Genomic DNA, 19520 nt, shown 5'->3' on the forward strand with positions numbered 1-19520 from the left:
TGTTTTCTAATTGAGCTGCAGCTGAAGGTTGAGATATTTTCAAGAACAGAATAATTTACAGTGGATATAAAAGTCTACACAGCCCTCTTAGCATGTGAAGTTTTCGTGATGTAAAAAATGAGACTAAGGGAAATCATGTCAGACTTTCTCCACCTTTAATGTGACCTGTAACATGAAGGTTTTGTACTGACTGGTATTTGGGAATGTGAAGGAAAACAGCCCCAGAGCACGATGTGGTACGGCACCACCATGCTTCCCTGTGGGTCTGCTGTTCTTTTGCTGACATGTGGTTTTTTTAACATTGTGAAAAAAGGCAATGAAGTCCCATTGCCACGCCATATTTTCTCCATGTGATGATGACTGTCTTCATGGTGTATCCAGTGCCTTACACCACAAAAAAATAGAATCTTATCAAGTGTTTTTGTCTTATTTTAATCAAAAAATGTCTTATTAAACTCGATATGAGCCACAACTTATCAGTTCAGAAATGTCTTATTTCAAGTTATTTAAAGATGCTATGAGGAGGATCTGTTTTGATTGCACTCCCTCGCCACCTTGTGGCCTGGAGTCTCCACACACTGTCGTAAATTACTTTTAGTGAGGCGTGTCTTTGTTTTGGAACTCAATAGAGATCAAATCAAAACAAATTTTCTTTGTTTATGTCAACTTTTTACTGGATACAACGCGTCGAGGTAAGGGGCTTATCAGTGCAGTTATGTAGCCCTATGGTTGGAAACGTGACATCAAGCTAACGTTGTAGCAGCCAGCTATATGTAGTGCTATCGGCAGCCTGGTGCTTCAACGTATCTGTAGGCTAACGTGACAACAAATAAACACTGTCTCTTTGTAAGTAGTTTAGTAGCTGTCTTTATTTAGCTCAGCTGACAGCCCGTTCCTGTGAGACATGTCTGTAATGTGTAACGTTAGTGAATCCTGGTTAGCTATGTCTTGCCAGTCATCTACCAATCAGAGCTAACGTAACCTCACTCTTCATTTTATTGATAGACTCTCAAGTTTGAACAGACCACTGCAGAATAACTGCTGACTGTGGGTTGGAGTCAACATTAGCACAAACAGTTGTTAAGGCTTTTATGCTTTCCGCACAAACGTACACCTACTTGAGTACTAAACGAGAGTCGAAGAAGTTTGCATTAGTTAACAACACATTTACGTATCTGTCCTGGAAATTTTTCCAGGTTCTTTTAATTCCTCTTCTCTGCTGAGAGTGGCCGCAATTTCCTGTCATGAATTATGTACCACTCGGTTATCACAGTGATCTCTGTGTGCAGGGTTATGCCTGTATTTCTGCACTTCAAGCACTAGGAGATCCCTTACTTTAGCCATCGTGTCCACGTGCCTCTGTCCTGCAAGCAAGAAATTTTCAAATGAGGGGGCGTAGGTGCCAAAATCATGTCACTTGTCCTCACAAAGCCACGCAGACCCAACAGATGCATCAAGCAGCCTGTATTGAGTGATACAGCCTGAGCTAAGACTAGTTAGCCTTTAGCTCATGCTCTATCTCCCTCCTGTTTATCTTTCTTCTGCTCTTCTGTCCTTTTTCTGTCTGACAGTTAGGCTCCAGTGTCCACCACCACTACACAATTAATCACAGAAATCGTTTTAACAGAGACAAACAAAGATCTCTCTTCTTTCTACTAAACTGTATCAGCCAGCGTGGTGTTGTCATAGAAACCTAGACGTGGTCCTGGACGACCCGAAATGGAAGCTAAGAAGTGGCATTTTGAAATAACCTGTAACCAGCAACATTGGCGCTGATGATCTTGTTTTAAAGTCATGATTACAATCAGGAATATATCTAGAAGGGAAACTTTTTCTAGATCACTTTCAAACTCCTCACAGCTTCTTTAAATACAAAAATGAGATCTGAATTTCTTTTAACGTGTAGAAAAATTGCTAGAAAATTTTCTTGAAACTAGAATAATGTTACCAGCAATTCAGACCTCATTTTATCTTTAAATAAATTGAAAAAAGACATTTTTCTGGACTGGTCAGGTGACTGTGGCTCATATTGAGTCTAAACAGACATTTTCTACTGAAAATAAGACAAAAACACTTGATAAGATTTCAGTTTTTGCAGTGTAGAAATTCTTATGTAGCCTCGTCCTCAGTGACACCTTTGATCGATGAGCTCCTCTGATGCTTTGGAGGCTTTTTGCAGATCACTGGACCAGGGGACCATGGCTTACATGAGTTTGAAGTGTTGTTGAGGTCAGAGGTCACAGTAAAGGTGGAAACAGCTCTGAAATGATTTCTCTTGGTCTCATTTTTTAACTTTTGCTTATGTGAGTTGTAGAGATCGATTGTTATTGATGCACATGGAGAGGATGCTGCTGCTAATGTGTTTAAACTCTGTGTGTGTCCAGGAAATCCCCCGCAGCACTCTGGATTCATTCATGCAGCCGTTCCAGAGCACACTGTGGCTGTTAGTCGGTCTGTCGGTCCACGTGGTGGCAGTGATGCTTTACCTATTAGACCGGTTCAGGTAACCACACAGCACCACACCCACTGTCACACCTCACAGGTGATTAATCTACCGTCAGAACAACGAGCTTAGAGATGTTTCTGGATGTTTTTCATCAACTGAATATCTGACGTGATATTTCCAGAGGGTAAAAGTTCATCAGGAATAAAGATGCTCTTTTGCCCGGAGGATTTTGTAGAACACAACATTCTAACTCATTCACTGATCCAAGAGAAACTGGATCATGATTTATAGATAAAATATTTTCTGGTTGTCTCAGAAGTCCTCTGGCTGCTGAGTCTGAATCTTTGATGATTACAAGTTTCTCACTGGCGAGGTTTCGCTCGTTGCCGTTAGCGAGTTGGCTCAATTAGTGCCGAAAACCGGGAGCTCAGAACACCAGGGGAGTGAGAGTGTTTACATCACTTGCAAATGAGCTCCGGACTGCCAAGACCTCCGGATTTCAAGCCTCGGGCAGGAGGAAGGATGTGAGCGGCCAACTGACCGCGCCCAGCAGCCTCCCACTGAACGCGGCAATCTGTGAGTGACGGCGGGGGAGGAAGGCATGATGGGATTGAGCTTTGACCAGGGCTGATAGAGTCCGTACAAGAGAGGCCTGAGGGGGGCAGGGGGGTCATCCTCTGAGTTCACCAGCAGGGCATTCTGGGAACAACCTCCGTCCAACCTTAGGGGCTTCGTAGGTTTCCTCCTGTGCTTCATCATTGTTTATGGTTTGAAAAACAACACGAGGAGGAAGAATTAATTAAAGCTAAAGTGTTGTTGCACGACTGCTGATGTCTTCCAGAAACACATTACTGCCAAAGCATCCCGCTCCCGCCGCTCTCCACATTGATTATTTTCAAAGCGAAAGCCAATTTTTCTTGGAAGGCAAAGAGAAATCAGACAATCCTGCTACCAAAATGTGATCCTGCGCCTACAGATTCTGATTTATTAAGCCGGATCTGTAAACAAAGAGACGCAGGGAGCCAAATTTGACCAGAAACCCTCTTCAGTAATGGGATATCTTATGTCGTGTCTGCTGAGGTGACGCCGAAGACGCCAGGAAAGAGATGCCCTGCTGCTCCTCATTAAACCTGCAAACTCTGACGTGGATCCATCTCCCCGGTGCATTTGAAGATTTTATTATTAAAGTCCACGTCGTTAAACGGGCTCTTCCCGCTGTCAAGGTCAAAGCAGTTTTTATTACTCCTTTTAGAGCCAATTTGTTTTGCAGTCGGCCGTAAAACTCACAGTACTTTGTGAAGCTAAAATAGATCCAACAATAAAACCAAGTTCAGACTTAAGGCCAATTACACAATGAGTCATTTAGAGGACAAATGTGTGTTTTAGCTGCTTTGTCATTCAAGCTGGAAGTGGAACATCTTCTTTAACAAAACTCTGTAGTTTGTTTGATTTTAACAGTTAATGACCTCAGATGTAGTTCCCTCAGGCTGTCCCAAGGTCAGAGTCGAGCTGCTACAAGTTCATCTTCAGTTAAATCAAAGTATAAAAACAGCATGACAGCTGTGGATTTGTTATACTGCATGAATGAAACACACATAAAGTTTGGACCTCCGTCACAAACATTAAAGTGATATTCAAGGATGGAACAAGTTGGGTCCTATCACAAGGTTTAGGGCAGGAAATTACCCCTACAGCAGTGTTTTTGTGCAGCAGAAGCCCAGGGCGCTAGCACCAAATACCCCCTCCCCCCGCGTTACTTTAACACAAAAACACCGCTAAATAAGGCTCTAGTTCTCATCGTGGCGTAAAACGGTGCTACCTCCTCTGCAGAGCCACAGCTGGCTACGAGGCGCTCGCCGCTTAGTGTATCAGTCTACGCTGCGTGCCAGATATAAACCAACACAGGTAGTCTCCCAGGACCAAGAGACACGATGAGAACTAGAGCCTTATTTAGCGGTGTTTTTCTGTGAAAGTAACGCGCTGAAAATTCTCTAAACAAAGAGTGAATGCAGACCGATATCAGATTTTTCAATGGGAGTCCGTTTATTTGTGTTTTTGGTCAAGTAAAATATGGCCCCGTCTGAGTGCAGAGGAAACCAGCAGAGGAGCAGGGAGGGGGTGTTTGGTGTGAGCGCTCTGGGCTTCTGCTGCACAAAAACACTGCTGTAGGGGTAATTTCTGCCCTAAACCTTGTGATAGGACCCAACTTGTTCCATCCAGTATCACTTTAAAGAGGGGGTTTCGTACTTTTTTAATCTTTATAATGTCCCTCTGGGGCCCCCGTATTATCTCCACATGACTCAAAGCTCAGAAAAGTTTTAGCAAACTCTTATTTCAGTGTCTGTTTTAGCTGCTGTCTCTTTAACCCTGCAATGCGTATCATCTTCAAACATGTCAAAGATCTGTATCTCATCAACATGGTGAATGGTTTTCTTAAAAACCTGTTAACATTTTTTTTTATGTTTAAATTCTACCCTTTGAGTATCATCATACCACTACAGGCAGCTGCCCTAACGAAACCTGCAACACATTTGTTTTTCATGACACTTATTCCTGATTTTCAAGAAGCTGTCGTAAGAACAATTTCTAAATATCTAACTCATTTTTTGAAATAAGTATTTTCTGCTTTAAAGATGCTATGACGAGGGTCTGTTTTGATTGCACTCCCTCGCCACCTTCTGGCCTGGACTCTCCTCAAACTGTCGTAAATTACTTTTAGTGAGGCATGCATTTGCTTTGGAATTAAATGGAGATCGGATCAAAACAAATTTTCTTTGTTCAAGTCAACTTTTTACTGGATACAACGTGCTGCTGTAAGGGACTTAAGAGTAGAGTTATGTAGAGCTACGGTTTGAAACGTGACATCAAGCAAATGCTGTAGCAGCCAGCTATGTGTAGTGGTATTGGCAGCCCAGTGCTCCGACGTATCTGTAGGCTAACGTGACAACAAGTAAACTCTGTCAGTTTATAAGTAGTTTAGTAGCCGTCCCTATGTAGTGCTATCGGCAGCCCAGTGCTCTGAGACGTGTCTGTAATGTGTAACGTTAGTGAATCCTGGTTATGTCCTGCCAGTCATCGACCAGTCAGAGCTAACGTAACCTCACTCTTCATTTTATTGATAGACTCTCAAGTTTGAACAGACCACTGCAGAATAACTGCTGACTGTGGGTTGGAGCCAACATTAGCACAAACAGATTAGCCCCTGTGTTAGCCTTTAGCTTGTGCTCTATCTCTCTCCTGTTTATCTTTCTTCTGCTCTTCTGTCCTTTTTCTGTCTGACAGTTAGGCTCCAGTGTCCACCATCACTACAAAATTAATCACAGAAATCATTTTCAGCAGAGATAAACACAGAGCTCTCTTCTCTCTACTAGTCTTTGTCAGGTGGCGTGATGTTGTCATGGAGACTTGGACATGTAACCTGCAATATTGGTGCTGATAATCTCATTTTAAAGTGTGGAATATGATCGGGCAGATATCTAGAAAGGAGAATTTTTACCAGATCACTTTCAAACTCTTCACAGCCCCTTTAAATCTTTACTGCCAATCCACCTTATTTATTAAATATATTACAAAAAATATATCATCAACAAAATCAGATTTCATTATTTTTTTGTGGATCTTAATAAAAGGTTAAATAAACATCTAATCTCCAGAAAACTAGAGTTTTCTGGATATTTTTGGATGGGTCAGGCCTCACATGGTCAAGGCTCCCTGCTTCACAAACCCCCTTCACTCTGATTGGCCAGCCCTTTACAGGCCCGTCAGGGGGCGGAGCTATGGGAAGACTTTGATGTTTGAAGCCCCAGCCTGTCTTAAGTGTCATGGATCAGCTCATCACATCAACGAGATCTTGATGTGATGACATCATCATTTCAAGACTCGTAAAGATCTAACAAAGATATCACGCTGTTTTGTTTTTTTTTAATGGAGCATCAGTTTACAGACAATCAAGAATTTCTTTAACGTATAAATATGTAGAGGTTTGAAAATCTGCACACGCTCAGTATGAACATCCAGCAGAATACTCCCTCTTTAAAACTGTCTTATTGGATTTTACCTCAGAAACACTCTCTAACATAACGGCCTCTGTGTTCCTCCGCAGCCCGTTCGGAAGGTTTAAAGTGAATAGTGAAGAAGAAGAAGAAGACGCCCTCACCCTGTCCTCAGCGATGTGGTTCTCATGGGGAGTACTACTGAACTCTGGGATAGGAGAAGGTTGGTGGTTTTCCTCTAATCCGACATATCCTGCCCTGCTCCCTCATCAATCTCACCGATGATCTGCCTCCCCCCGTGTGCAGGAGCTCCCAGGAGTTTCTCAGCCAGGATTCTGGGTATGGTGTGGGCAGGATTTGCTATGATCATCGTAGCTTCATATACTGCCAACTTGGCAGCCTTCCTTGTGTTGGACCGGCCTGAGGAGCGCATCACTGGCATCAATGACCCCAGGGTGAGACACTCCATTATTCTCTTTGTCTGAGGAAAGAAATCTGACGTTTGTCTCCCTGCTCAGCGTTTTCCTGATGCTTCATCTTCAGCATGTCGAATCTTTACTCCCTATATTTCAGCTGTCCTCTTTAAAAAAGACAAAAATCTCTAAAGTAAAACTGAAAAATAATGATATATTGGGACAAAAGTAACAAACAGGATACAGGAAAGAGGAGAAACAAAGGTTTGCGATTGTGATTCCTTACTGATATCCTACCATCTGTACGCAGATGGCACTCAGATTTACCTGCCAATGAAAAAAAAAAAACAATTGCAGCTCTTAAACGTCTGCTGGACTGTTTTTAGGACATTAAAGACTGGGTGGCCCTGAGCTTTTTAAATTTCAATGAAGATAAAACCGAGCTGATCATTTTTGGCCCTAGTGGAGCCCAGGAGGCCCTTCTCAGGGACCTGGACCCTCTTTTACCTTATTTTAAACCCACAGTGTAAATCTTAGTGTGAATGTTGACAGTGATTTTAAATTGTATCAACAAATAAACTCAGTTGTTAAATCCAGTTTTATCACCTCAGGCTTTTATGCAAGATTAAATCAGTTTTATCTTTTTCTCCATATGTTGGAGTAAATCAGGCTTCCCCTGCGCGCTTACAGTTAGTCCAAAATACAGCTGCTCGTCTTTTAACAGGAGCATAAAAGCATAAACACATCACTCCGATCCTGGCGTCCCTCCATTGGCTTCCCATTCATTTAAAAATTCATTTTAAAATTGTATTATTTGTTTTTAACTCCCTAAATGGTTCAGTACCTCAGTCCATCTCTGACCTTTTAAATGTCTACACTCCCTCGTGGTCCCAAAAACCTGTTTAAAGACCCAAGGTGATCCAGCCTTTTCGGTGGTAGCTCCCAAATTATGGAACAATCTACCACTAGAAATAAAACAGCCCTCACCCTGCCGACTTTTAGATCACGTCTTAAAACTCATTTTTATTCTTTGGCTTTTAACTCAGCATGAGAGAAGTTTTATGTCTTTTATGGTCTTAACCCCTGAGTTTGTATGACTCTTTTTTGTTATTATTTTAATTTATTTATTTTGTTTTATTGCTGTTCTTGTTTGTTTTTTCACTTTGCTGTAAAAATAAAGTAGATTGGATTAGACTGGAATTGCTGATAAAGGATGTCTGGGAGGATGGGTAGATAAGTTGTTGGTTACTTAGTTAAATGATGGATGGATGGATGGATGGATGGATGAGTTGACAGATGGATGAAGAGATCAGTGAATTAAAGGATGAATGGATTAATACATGAGTAAGTTTGGATGGAAAGATAGAGAGATGAAATGGTGGATAGGGGGATGAACAGAAAGCTAGATGGATGGATGGAGGGATAGATTGGTGGATGATTAGTTTGCTGGGTGGGTGGATGGATGATGGATTGATTTGTTAAAGGATGGGTGGATGGATGGACAATTACAAGATGGATTGAAGAATTGATGGATGTCAAGCTGGGTTGGATGGTTGGATGACGAATGGATCAGGGGTTTGGTGGATGGATGGATGATTTATTGAAGAATGAATAGACTGATAAATGAGAAGCTGGGTGAAGTAACAAATGGATGATCGATGGATTAGTTTATGGAAGTATGGATGGATAAGAAGTTTGGCGGATGGATGGATAATTCCAAGACAGTAAGGTGGTTGGCTTGATAGATTAATAAAAAAAAAGGATGATTGATGGTTGCATGATGGATTGACGTATTGATGGATGAATGGACAGATTCTGAACTTGTTGATCGTTGAACTTTGACTTTTCACTCCTGTTTTTTCGTCTTTACACTCGAAGAATCTTTGAATCTTGTTCCTCTTCAACCTTTCCTGTTTCGTTTCTGACTCTCTGCACTCTCCTGTTTCCTTTCAAGCTTCGCAACCCTTCAGATAAGTTTATTTACGCCACAGTGAAGCAGAGCTCGGTCGATATCTATTTTAGACGGCAGGTGGAGCTAAGCACCATGTACCGGCACATGGAGAAACACAACTACGAGAGCGCTGCTGAAGCCATCCAGGCTGTTCGAGACAAGTAAGCTCCTCCTCCAGTCACAGAATACCGTGTTAAAATCACTCACAGACTAACATCACGGGTTGGGTCTGCTCACTGAGATAGACCTCCATAGACCTCCATCTCTCAGAGACCTTACAGTCTGTCCTCCTCCTTCAGTAAGCTTCATGCTTTCATCTGGGACAGCGCTGTGCTGGAGTTCGAGGCTTCGCAGAAGTGCGATCTAGTGACAACAGGAGAGCTTTTCTTTCGTTCAGGATTTGGGATTGGGATGAGAAAAGACAGTCCGTGGAAACAGAACGTCTCTTTGGCTATTCTCAGGTATGGAGGAACACCCAACACATGCCCAAAGACACTCCTGTGATGTGTTTTAGTGCCTCATTAATTAATGCTAGAGCTCTACTCATACCCCTTAAACCACCTGTGTACCCAAGGTACCCCAATGGAGCTTTTAGTTGGACTTTATACTTTGTGATTGCTCATACCTGAAAGTATCCATCTAATGAAGACCACAGATCCAACAAACTTTTGTTTGATCCTCAGCTCTCATGAGAATGGCTTCATGGAGGACTTGGACAAGACGTGGGTTCGATACCAGGAGTGTGATTCCAGGAGCAACGCCCCCGCCACCCTAACCTTTGAGAACATGGCAGGTAAGAAGCCCACCTACGGCAAAACAAGGAGGGTACTGTGGATTTCTTGAGGGGTGTTTATACGACAACGGTTTTAGGCTGAAATGTAAAAGTATTGTTGTGTTCTGGAAAAGCTGATCTAAAATGCAAGCTTTTGGCCTCTAGAGTGTTTTTTATTTGAAATGCTTCAGCCACTGTTGCCGTGTAAACAGTAACCCGTCATTTTCAGTGGAAACCCTGACGTCACGCTCGGCTTTGGGTATACAACAGTCCAACAGTACTGTTGTTACGATCGTGGTGATCTACTGTGCTGTTCAGATTTTTTTCACTGTGTTTAAGCGTTTTCATGTGAAACGTTGTTGTGTAAACAGGGCCTTAGTCTTTTCTCAGTCTTAGTCATTCAGTTCCTCTAGTGCCTGCGTAGTTCAGGTCCAGGTTTTCATTGCGTCCTGTTTTTCTCACACTGGTGTTTTGGAAAATCTTTATTCTTGTTTTTGCTCCCTGCTCACTAAAGCTGCGTTTCCACCAAGCAGTCCAGTTTGGTTCAGTACGGTTTGGTACGGTTTGGTACAGTTAAGCCTGATCCCATTTGTGTTTCCACAGCAAACTGTGTCCTCTCGTGGTAGGCGGCGTGTAAGCCGGATGCCGAAAGCCGCAGCTGTTAAATAATAGCGTGACGCCATAGCAGCACGACACAGTTCACCCCGCTATTAAATCCAACAAAGAAGAAAAACGCGACACAGAAAACAAAGAGCAATGATGGAAGACATGCAGCATTCGTCCTCTCTGTGATTGGCATGTAGCTCTTTGATACAAAGAACAATCAAGCTTTGTTTCAGAGAAGTCTGTGAGCCGCCAGGAGAAATACAGCCGCTGTCACACAGTAAGTGACGATTCTTTTGACCAATCAACGGTCTGCAGTGTTGATGCTCCACCTTCTGAGAGCGGATCGGTTCAGTCTGGCACCCATACCAAAGGGTCCCAAAAAGTGGGACGGCTCGTCTCAGTTATTTGGGGATCTGTCCCAGGATAAGTCAGTGGAAACGCCACAAAATGTGCACTGTACCGAGACGATCTGAGCAGGTCTGCTTGGTGGAAACAGACCTTGGTGTTTGAGGCCCCTGCCCGTCCACCATGTTATGAACCAGTTTGGGGATCCATATGTGATGACATCCTCTGCTAACATTTCCCGACCTGTCCTGTTCTCCTCAGGTGTGTTCATGCTGGTAGCTGGTGGCATCGTCGCGGGGATATTCCTCATCTTCATCGAGATCGCCTACAAACGACACAAAGATGCCCGAAGGAAACAGATGCAGCTCGCCTTCGCTGCTGTGAACGTGTGGAGGAAGAACCTACAGGTACCCGTCAGTCTAGTCTTTGCTCTGTACTCTGCTTTTCTTTCCTCCTGATCACAGACACAGTAGACTACTTTAACAACCTGTACTGTACTCTAACTTTACTGAAACACTCCCTTTATCACGTGATCTGTGAGCGTACTGACGGTGGTCTTTTTAGGACAAAAAGCGATAGACGATACATGAGGATTTGATCAACCACTTCTTCTTTGTCTTCTAACTGGTGCAATCTGTGCATCTGCTCACTTAAAACACTGTTTCTAGTCTGTCTGGTCTTTGCTACTGCAGATACATGAGAGTCTAGATGAGCTGGAAGGCGACCCTGTCATTATGGAAATATAAACAAAGCGAAACATTTAATGTTCAGGTGATCATACACTAATGTTGACTTTTAAAATCCATTAGAGCCTCAGCATTGCCATTTTAGAGGTGATTTTTAATTTACCGTAACTTCTCTAATGTTTAGGCTACAAAAAAATTCAATCCGCTCCTCAAAGAAGAAAAAACAAGCTTCACAGGGATATTCAGGGTATTACGGTACTGCAAGGGAATTTACATGCAACAAGTCGGTGGCAAAATCTAGATATTTTTCTAATTATATGGCATCAAAAATAAACTATTCTTCACTTGTTACAAAATAATGCTCACAAGGTTTACCGCAAAACTAAATTCACTTCCTGGTGCTGTGCAAAAGTTCTTTTCAATATGATTTAAGAGGTGTTTGCAAGTTTTCTGTTAAAAAAGCAAAGAATTGGGGTTAAACTATGGAATAGTGCAAATGTTAACTTAAAAACTTGCAATTCACGTTATATTTTTAAAAAAAAATGGTTTGTAAAGCTATTTTTGAAAATTATAAGTATTGATAATGTGACGATGTTGTAGGCCTGGGCAATATATCGATTTTATTGATCAATTAGGGTCCTTGGCCGCAGGTAGACGGCACCTTCTAGCAAGAGCTGAAAGGTGACCTTGTTTGAATTTTTCTTGGTATGCGGTTTAAAAAATTAAAAATTCGGATTTTTTCTCCCCGCTATTGTGCACCTTTTATACTGCAGCAAGCCCTGACTCCGCATGTGTATGTCAAAAAATCGTAAATCCAATCTTTTGTGAAAAAATCTGGGATTTTTTTTTTTTTTAAAGGCCACATCACTCAGCCCTACGATGTTGATAATGCTGATTTTCGCCAACATCTTTTATTTTGGTAGCTTAATTTTGTTGATTTTGTTAAAAACGTCGGCTAGGCCTAGATAAACATTTTTTTTTTTCTTCAAAACAATTTGGTTCGTTTAAAATGTCTTTCTTGTGGAAATAATTTAATACGTGTAAAGACTGATTAAATCTTATGACAACGTGTCAATCAGGCAAAAATTGGTGCAAGCTGTTCTCTTTACCGTAACTCTTCAACTATTTGGGAAAGAGAAAAAAACTCAAACAGTTCCTGAAAGAAGAGAAGATGATCCTTAAAGGGCAACCGAAATCTGATACTGTTTCTACCAAGTTTATTGTGCTAATTGTTGCTAACTATGACAAACTTCACCTTAAACTTGAGCTCCATTAGTGGAAGGAGGTACAGGCTCTGTTGCCGTCTCAGACTGAAGCCGGGAGGAGAAAAGGGAAACCTCTTTAAACCTCATTGTTGTATGAGCTTTGATCCGTCTGAGCGCCCAGCCAGACGTTTTTGTCCCTCTATCTGAGTAATTCTCTGAGAAGAGTTGAGGGAAATAAACGCTGCAGCTCCGGCGGTTTAATCTCACCTCTGGATGAAGTCGATCACATTTCGCTGCACCCAAAGCTGTAGTAAATCTTTAGAAATCAGGTTTAGTCCCTCTGCAGTCACTGCCGACTCTCTGACAGAAATATTTATGATGCACCGTCCTCTCAGAAACCTGCAGACTCATGGCGTTCATGTTTTGTGCTCAGATTGTGGTTCAGGGATGTCAGAACAGGGTTTCAATGAGGGCTGAAGGGAAATGTCCACAGGGATTCGTCTCCACCACAAACATCCTGTTTCTGCTCAAACCAGAACACGTAGAGGGTATAATCTACAAATGTTGTTTCATTATTAACACCAGGAAATATTTACACCTTAAAAAGTGAAACGTTAACCTACAAGGAGCATTAATCATCAAAAAGAGACGGATTTTATCAAAGTAAAGACAGAGCCAGCTTTAAATCCACTTCCATACAACGTACGAAAGTGGTTTTACCAGATATTTGGATGATACGCTCTGCCTTTCCACTTATTTTCTCCAGAGGAATAATAAAATCACACAGTGCACCATCAAATGAATATTTAACCCTCAGTGTCGGATACGCAGACGATGACACAGCTCCCATCTCTCCGCGCTCTGCTCATCATGTCAGTGAACCATGTCGAGTGATTCACATCATGTAGCGGTAAAAAAAACACGACATGTTTGCTTCATCTATAAATGAACGTGAGTCACATATCTGTGATGGCAGATCTGACCACGAGGGAACACAGAGAGAGGCTTCAACCTCTGGTTTCATTCCTGTGTTTCACATCGAAGTTTAATGTCATCCTGCCGCCGTCGCCGCTGCAGGGAAACACCCAGAGGAGCGTCAGTTACACACCGAGCAGGAAGACGAAACATGACAGGAGGGCGAGAAAGGACGGTGCAGTCCAGCCGTAAACAAAATACCTCTCAGTGAAATCAGGTTCAGAGTCTGCACCTTTAAATCCCCGGGGTCGTAGAGGTCTGTCATACAGTCAGAGGGAGAGGAAGCCTGGTCTGTCAGAGGTTTCAGCAGAGGTGGGAAGAAGTCACTCACATGCAAAATCAACCCCAGTTTCCATTTTTAAATCATTAAAGACAGCGGTTCACAAGTTGAGTTTTCTGTCAACATTTACGACAACTTTACCTATTGCAGCCTGCTTACAGTTAGCTAGCTAACTTAACTGATTACTGCCCCCTTCAGGAGGGTGACATCATTTCTCCATAAGTATGTCTTTGGATATCATAAACTTAGGGCCAATCCCAGTTCTACCTCTTACCTCTTGGTTTTGCGTGTGCACATGTAGCGAAGGGGTGTACCAATTCTCAGTAAGATCGAGGGGGAAGGTCTCCACCATCCAATTCAATCCAATCCTTTGCTACTCCATTTTAATATCTGCCATGTTTTGAATTGTTGATTTTAATTTTAAATTGCTCACGATAACGACCTACCTAATGCTGCTATAGCAACAGCTACAGCTACAGCTAATAATAGCTACACCCGTGTCAGATTGGGACGACTAACTTATAGCAAACAGACACCACCAGGATGAGCTGCATCACATGAGAAGCGAGACAGTTAAGCTATGAAGAGCAAACATTAAGCTAACGTTACAGTATTCAGAAGCTATATTATGTAGCTTCCGAATAGCGTAACGCTAGCTTAATGTTTGCTTTTCATGGCTTAACTGTCTCGCTTCTCATGTGATGCAGCTCATCCTGATGGTGTCTGTTTGTAACAGTGTCACCAAAAAAGAAAATTTAAGTGAATGAGTGAATAAAATCAAAGAAAGCGCAATTAAGAAAGTGAAGGGTTGGTTTTCAGTGATAAAAAAAAGAAATCCCTGTAAGGAAAATGTAAAGATAGGTTGGGGTACCTGTTGTTATGGCGTGGCGTCAGGGAAGAGGCGGAGTGGGGGATCGCGAGGGAAAACGGACAATGCAACAGGCGTGCCTGTAGTAAGGGCCTGAAAAAAAAACAGAAAAACAAGGAAAAGTAACAAGCTGTCTTGTAAAACTTAAAATAAACAAAACAGAGGGTGGTTACTTGAAGGTGCCGATCCAACACCCAGTTGATTGTCTCTCCCAGGAACCAGGAGTGTGCGCCAGGAGCAGAAAACCTTTGTGAGGATTATTGTTTCTCTGGGTGTGGTGAGAGCGTCTTTTTTTTGGCACTTTTCCTGGTATACAAGTGTTCTTTTAGGTTAATTAATCACAAAATTTGGGGTTTCGTTTTTTTTTCTGTGTGGCTTACCCTTTGTTTCTTGGAGGATTTACGGCGTTTTCCGTTGTGGGAAAAAAACTGTGGGAAAGAAAATTTAAAAGGACTCAAGAAGGAGAAGCAGGTTAATTTCCGTTAGGTTGGGATTTTTTAATTATTTAGGATTAGAAAAGACTGTGTTCGGAGGCATTATTCGGGAGATAGTTGCGCTTTTGTTGTTTTCAGGTTCCCTGAAAGTTTCCCCCTTAAGTGTTTTTAACGCCGGCTCGAGAAGGGTTGTGTTGTTACATGTTTGCTGCGAGTTAGTCAGCCCAATCTGACATTGGTTTATTCGTAAAAATGTGTTTTGTTTGGAAGTGAAGAAACAGTCGCTCTGACTTTGACAGCCAGCTAGCGACGAGAGGTGATGACGTAGCTGGGATAGAGTGGCGTCTTGTTTCAAAAATAAGTTGTTGTTTTTTACCGCTTCTCTTTGGCCCTTGAGACAGAGGGCCAAGGAGAAGGGGTAAAAATTGGGATTGGCCCTTAACATTAGCTTAATAAACTACATTAGCATTTATGTTAGCAAATGTTACCTTTTTAGTTAATGTTTGACCCAAGTGACAAGCTAATAAGTTAGCTAAAGACACTTTTACTCTGCATTTCATTGAGAAGACATATACACATATGTCTAAGCTATGTTAGTGTTAGCATTAGCTTTCTAACAGCTGTAGCTGCTAGCTAAAAGATACATTTGTGTAGCTTACCTTTCTTTTGGGTTCTGAAGTGATGGACGAAGTAGGATGTTGTGGTGGTCGTGTCACTGATTTTTGAGCAGCAGACCTCACATACCGCTGTTCTCTTCATACCGCCATCAACAACGTAATCCTTGAACCCAAATTAATGCATTCTTGACCGCTGTTAGCCTGTACAGCGTGCTACAGCATAGAATCCAGCCATTGTGTTTCATAATAAAACACAGATTTCTAACATAACCTAACTGTGAAGCCATGAAGACCAGGTCAAGTCAAATCTTTTATCAGTGATAGCCAAGCACGTCTCAATTCCTCAGATTTTTGAGTCTGACTCAAGTTAAGTCACGTGACTCGAGTCCCCCACCTCTGGTTTTCAGTGTCAGGATCTGTAGACCCCTTTAGAGCCTACGTCATCTTAAAGAAGTGCTCGCATTTTGTCAAGAGAAGGATTTAGAAATCACACAGTTTCACAAAACATTGTCCTCAAGTGGAAACTGGAGGAACTACAGTTTTCAGCACTTTGCATTGGCTCCATTTCTTCCACCTTCCCTCGAGTCCTAACCTGGTCCAGACTCTTAATGTCCACAGACTGATTGATATTCCATCAGGGAGTCCTCGGCTGATGAAATGACAGTGCTTTACGATCAATTTCAAGCCTTCATAACCTGTTCCCCACCAGGTAATGAGTTCAGAGTAAGAAATCAGCTTCCTGGCTCTGAAAACACACGGTTTGGGGCTCAACGGGCCTGGCTTTCCCTCTGCCTCAGGACTCAGCACACCCCCTGATGTTTGGTTGAGTCATCTGCATTCACATTGTTATGAGTTGTGTTTACACTGCAATAACTGAGATCAGAGCAAGTGTTTGAGCCAAAATTTGTCTTTTTAGACTTTAAATGAGCCACAAGTCAAGAAAAATATCTTGTTTTGATACATTGGAAGGCAAAAATAACCCTGAAATCTTATTTTTTTTCCTAATTTCAAGAAGCTTGAAACTCCCCAATAAGACATCCAAAGTGTCGTCTGCGCACAGGGAGACGTTATCTCATAATCTGTCCGTCTTTTCAACTTTTACAGCTGCCAGCAAATACCCTTGTATCTCCTTGAGAAAATAGATGTGTGTCATTAAAGCTGCAGCTGCAGTTTTGGAGCTCGTAAAAGATCAAATCAAGCTTTATTGCTCTCTGTAGGGGAACAAAGCAGCGGAGCAGCACGAGCAGAGCTGCACTCATCAAAAAACGTCAAATACAGGAGTAAAAATTTCTGAAATAATGCAGGGAAGTGTAAACATAATTATCAGAGGTGGAGACGGTTGTAAAGGTGTTTTTTTAAGGAGCAGGCTTTGTCATTTATGGAGATGATGACCTCACACATTAGACGGACCAATAAAAACACAGAGAATCAATGAGGCACTGATTTAAAACTAAAACCCAATAAAGCGTCAAAGAGACACCAAGGTGTGAATACTGATGTGTTAATTACATTAAATGTAACAGGACAAACTAAAGTCTGATTTATTACAACACTGCCCCCTGTGGGTGTGGGGTCATTTACCATCGTTAGATAGTTCTTAAACTAACCACAGCAGCTGTATACTGTCATTTTTATAAAATTTGATGTACCAACAAAGTTTCTATCACCTCAGAGATTGGTACGATGAAAAAATGTAGCTTCATAAAGCAACATTCAACAAGACATGGGTACAATACAAGGAGTGTGACTAAAGCAACAATGCCCCTGCCACCTCTAACATTTGATAACACGGCAAATAAGAAGCAGATCTAGTATGAAATCACTTAAAGAGGCGGTATTCTGCATTTTCAGTCTCTAAACCAGGGGTCCCCAAACTTTTCCCGTCAGGGCCAAACAACCTTTCCCTCCTCTGATGGGGGGCCAGGGTCAGTTTGTAAAAAAAAGTGAGACGATCGCAGAGGTGTCCAAACGTAAATATTTATTGTTTCCCAGAGAGCATCACATAACCAAATATTAAAGACCCTTTCTGGGATCTTGACAGGAAAAAAATCAGAAAATAAATAATAACACTATTAATAAAATACATAACACTATTTATGAAATAAATCATGAAAAAATAACCCTTTTCAGTTTTTTTTTTTACAGAAAAAAAGGCCATGAAATATCAACAATACATTTTACTAACAGTATGGTTGTATAACAGGATTTTTTTTAAGGGTTTCAGATAGGGCACAAACTGCAAAAGGGTGGAATACAAAGTTACGTTCTATGCATGTGTAAGTCTCGATCACGTGGATCTAAACTATCCATCTGGTGTCCCTTTAGTATCGCTACATGATTTACAGCTCAACAAAATCCCATTTTTCTCTACCCCAGCGTTTCAGAAAACCTTAACTCAACACGCTTTGTTTAAGCTGCTGTCTCTTTAAGGCAACCTGCTCCAAAAACCCCCTTCTCTCTGATTGACTCTGGAGGCCTGTCTGTGTTCCACCTTTCCAACATATCATAAGCTAGTTAGGAGATTCCTTTGTGATCTAATGAAGATGTTGTGTTGTTTTAAGGAATGTACCATTTCCACACACAGCGTGAAACCCCCTCTTTAAGTTAGCTTACCAGAACAGCAAAGTCTGGTCTCATTTTGTTGTTCTAAAAGTATTTTCTTTTTTTACCCTCAGTAAAGTTAAGCAGCTAACTAAGGATGATAAAGTAGGCTGCAGCTTTTTTGTGTTGTTTGAAAACATCAAATTTCCAGAGATCAGTATTAAAAACAAGTGGTAACTTTCTGTTTTTCGAGTGTCCACTTGAGGCCGGCTCTGGAAGTACCGGAAGTCACAAACACTACAAGCCACAAAAAGCTGTTTTCAAAGCAGAAATTAACCTATTTACAGCCTGGTTCAAAAAACGTCTCCTGCCCGAATAGCTAATTTTACTATCGGCACACACTGTGCCCAATCAGAGGCACAGCTCAGGGTCACGTGACCACCAAGAGCCCAATAGCTGTACGCGAAGATCTTGCCACTACCAATATGGCCGTGATAGCCGATCTGCTTCATTTCCCGTTTCAGAAACAGACACGTGAAGTTGGGAGACTATGTCCATGTTTTATACAGTCTATGATTATAAAGTCCATTTTAGCTTGCGTTAAACACCAAGGTTAATTGTCCCTAGATTCAAAGCAACTAAAAAAAGGTTTACCTCATGGCTGTGTTTATTATGAGAGAAAAAAAAACCCTAACTTGGATCAGAAACATGCAAACAGTGATCTTAGATTGAAGAAATGCAGAAAGTGTTCAGTGATGGCAGATTCTCAGATTCACGCGCCGCTGCTGCCTCAGATTACCAAACTGTTAATCTATGCAGCTGAAGAGACCTGCTCTGATTGTGTCTGGTTTTAAGTCTTTGTTCCAGATGTTCTGCGGCCTCGCCAGCAGCTGCGACTGAAACACATTAATAATCATCACTTCTCTGCCAGGATTAGCACATCAAACGCTAGCTGCTAAAGGCTAACTGCTAGCAGAGGATGATTAGCACTTCAAACAGCTGTGTCTTAAGGCGAGGAGCTAGCAGAGCTGGATTAAAACACACAGCGGCTCAGAGAGAAATGTGAGCGAGGATGTAAATAAGCTGAAGATTTGAACCATTTTTAGACCGATACATGGAGCCAGACGGAGCAACAGATACATGTTTAACAGAGGAGGAAGAAGAGCATTATTTATGAGTTTACACTCTACAGACAAGAATATATTAAAGTATTTCTCCTCATTGTTCTTCCACTTTTTAAACCTTACTAAGGGATAAGTTTTGTTTCATTCAGAGAGGATGAATATCACAGGAGGGCTGAGGAGACAAATATTACACAAGTTAAATTATTATTTAACTAAATGCTCAGAATTATGTTTGATCCCAATAGCAATACAGAAAGGTTTCCCT

General features: G+C 41.7%; 1 protein-coding gene across 4 annotated transcripts in view; it reads left to right on the top strand.

The window, feature by feature from the left end:
* grin1b (glutamate receptor, ionotropic, N-methyl D-aspartate 1b) overlaps positions 1-19520 on the top strand; it is a 97905-nt gene that overhangs the window by 67214 nt on the left and 11171 nt on the right. For all 4 annotated transcript variants that reach the window (XM_074670066.1, XM_074670067.1, XM_074670068.1 and 1 more), the window contains 7 exons: positions 2385-2503; positions 6549-6661; positions 6745-6893; positions 8806-8963; positions 9102-9263; positions 9486-9595; positions 10787-10932. In XM_074670066.1, coding sequence (XP_074526167.1) covers positions 2385-2503; positions 6549-6661; positions 6745-6893; positions 8806-8963; positions 9102-9263; positions 9486-9595; positions 10787-10932 — 957 coding nt within the window. The remainder of the gene's footprint in view (positions 1-2384; positions 2504-6548; positions 6662-6744; positions 6894-8805; positions 8964-9101; positions 9264-9485; positions 9596-10786; positions 10933-19520) is intronic.

Source organism: Halichoeres trimaculatus, unplaced genomic scaffold (assembly GCF_033239565.1).
Source record: "Halichoeres trimaculatus isolate MK-OKI-2021-1 unplaced genomic scaffold, fHalTri1.1 fHalTri1_scaffold_5, whole genome shotgun sequence".
NCBI lineage: Eukaryota > Metazoa > Chordata > Actinopteri > Labriformes > Labridae > Halichoeres > Halichoeres trimaculatus.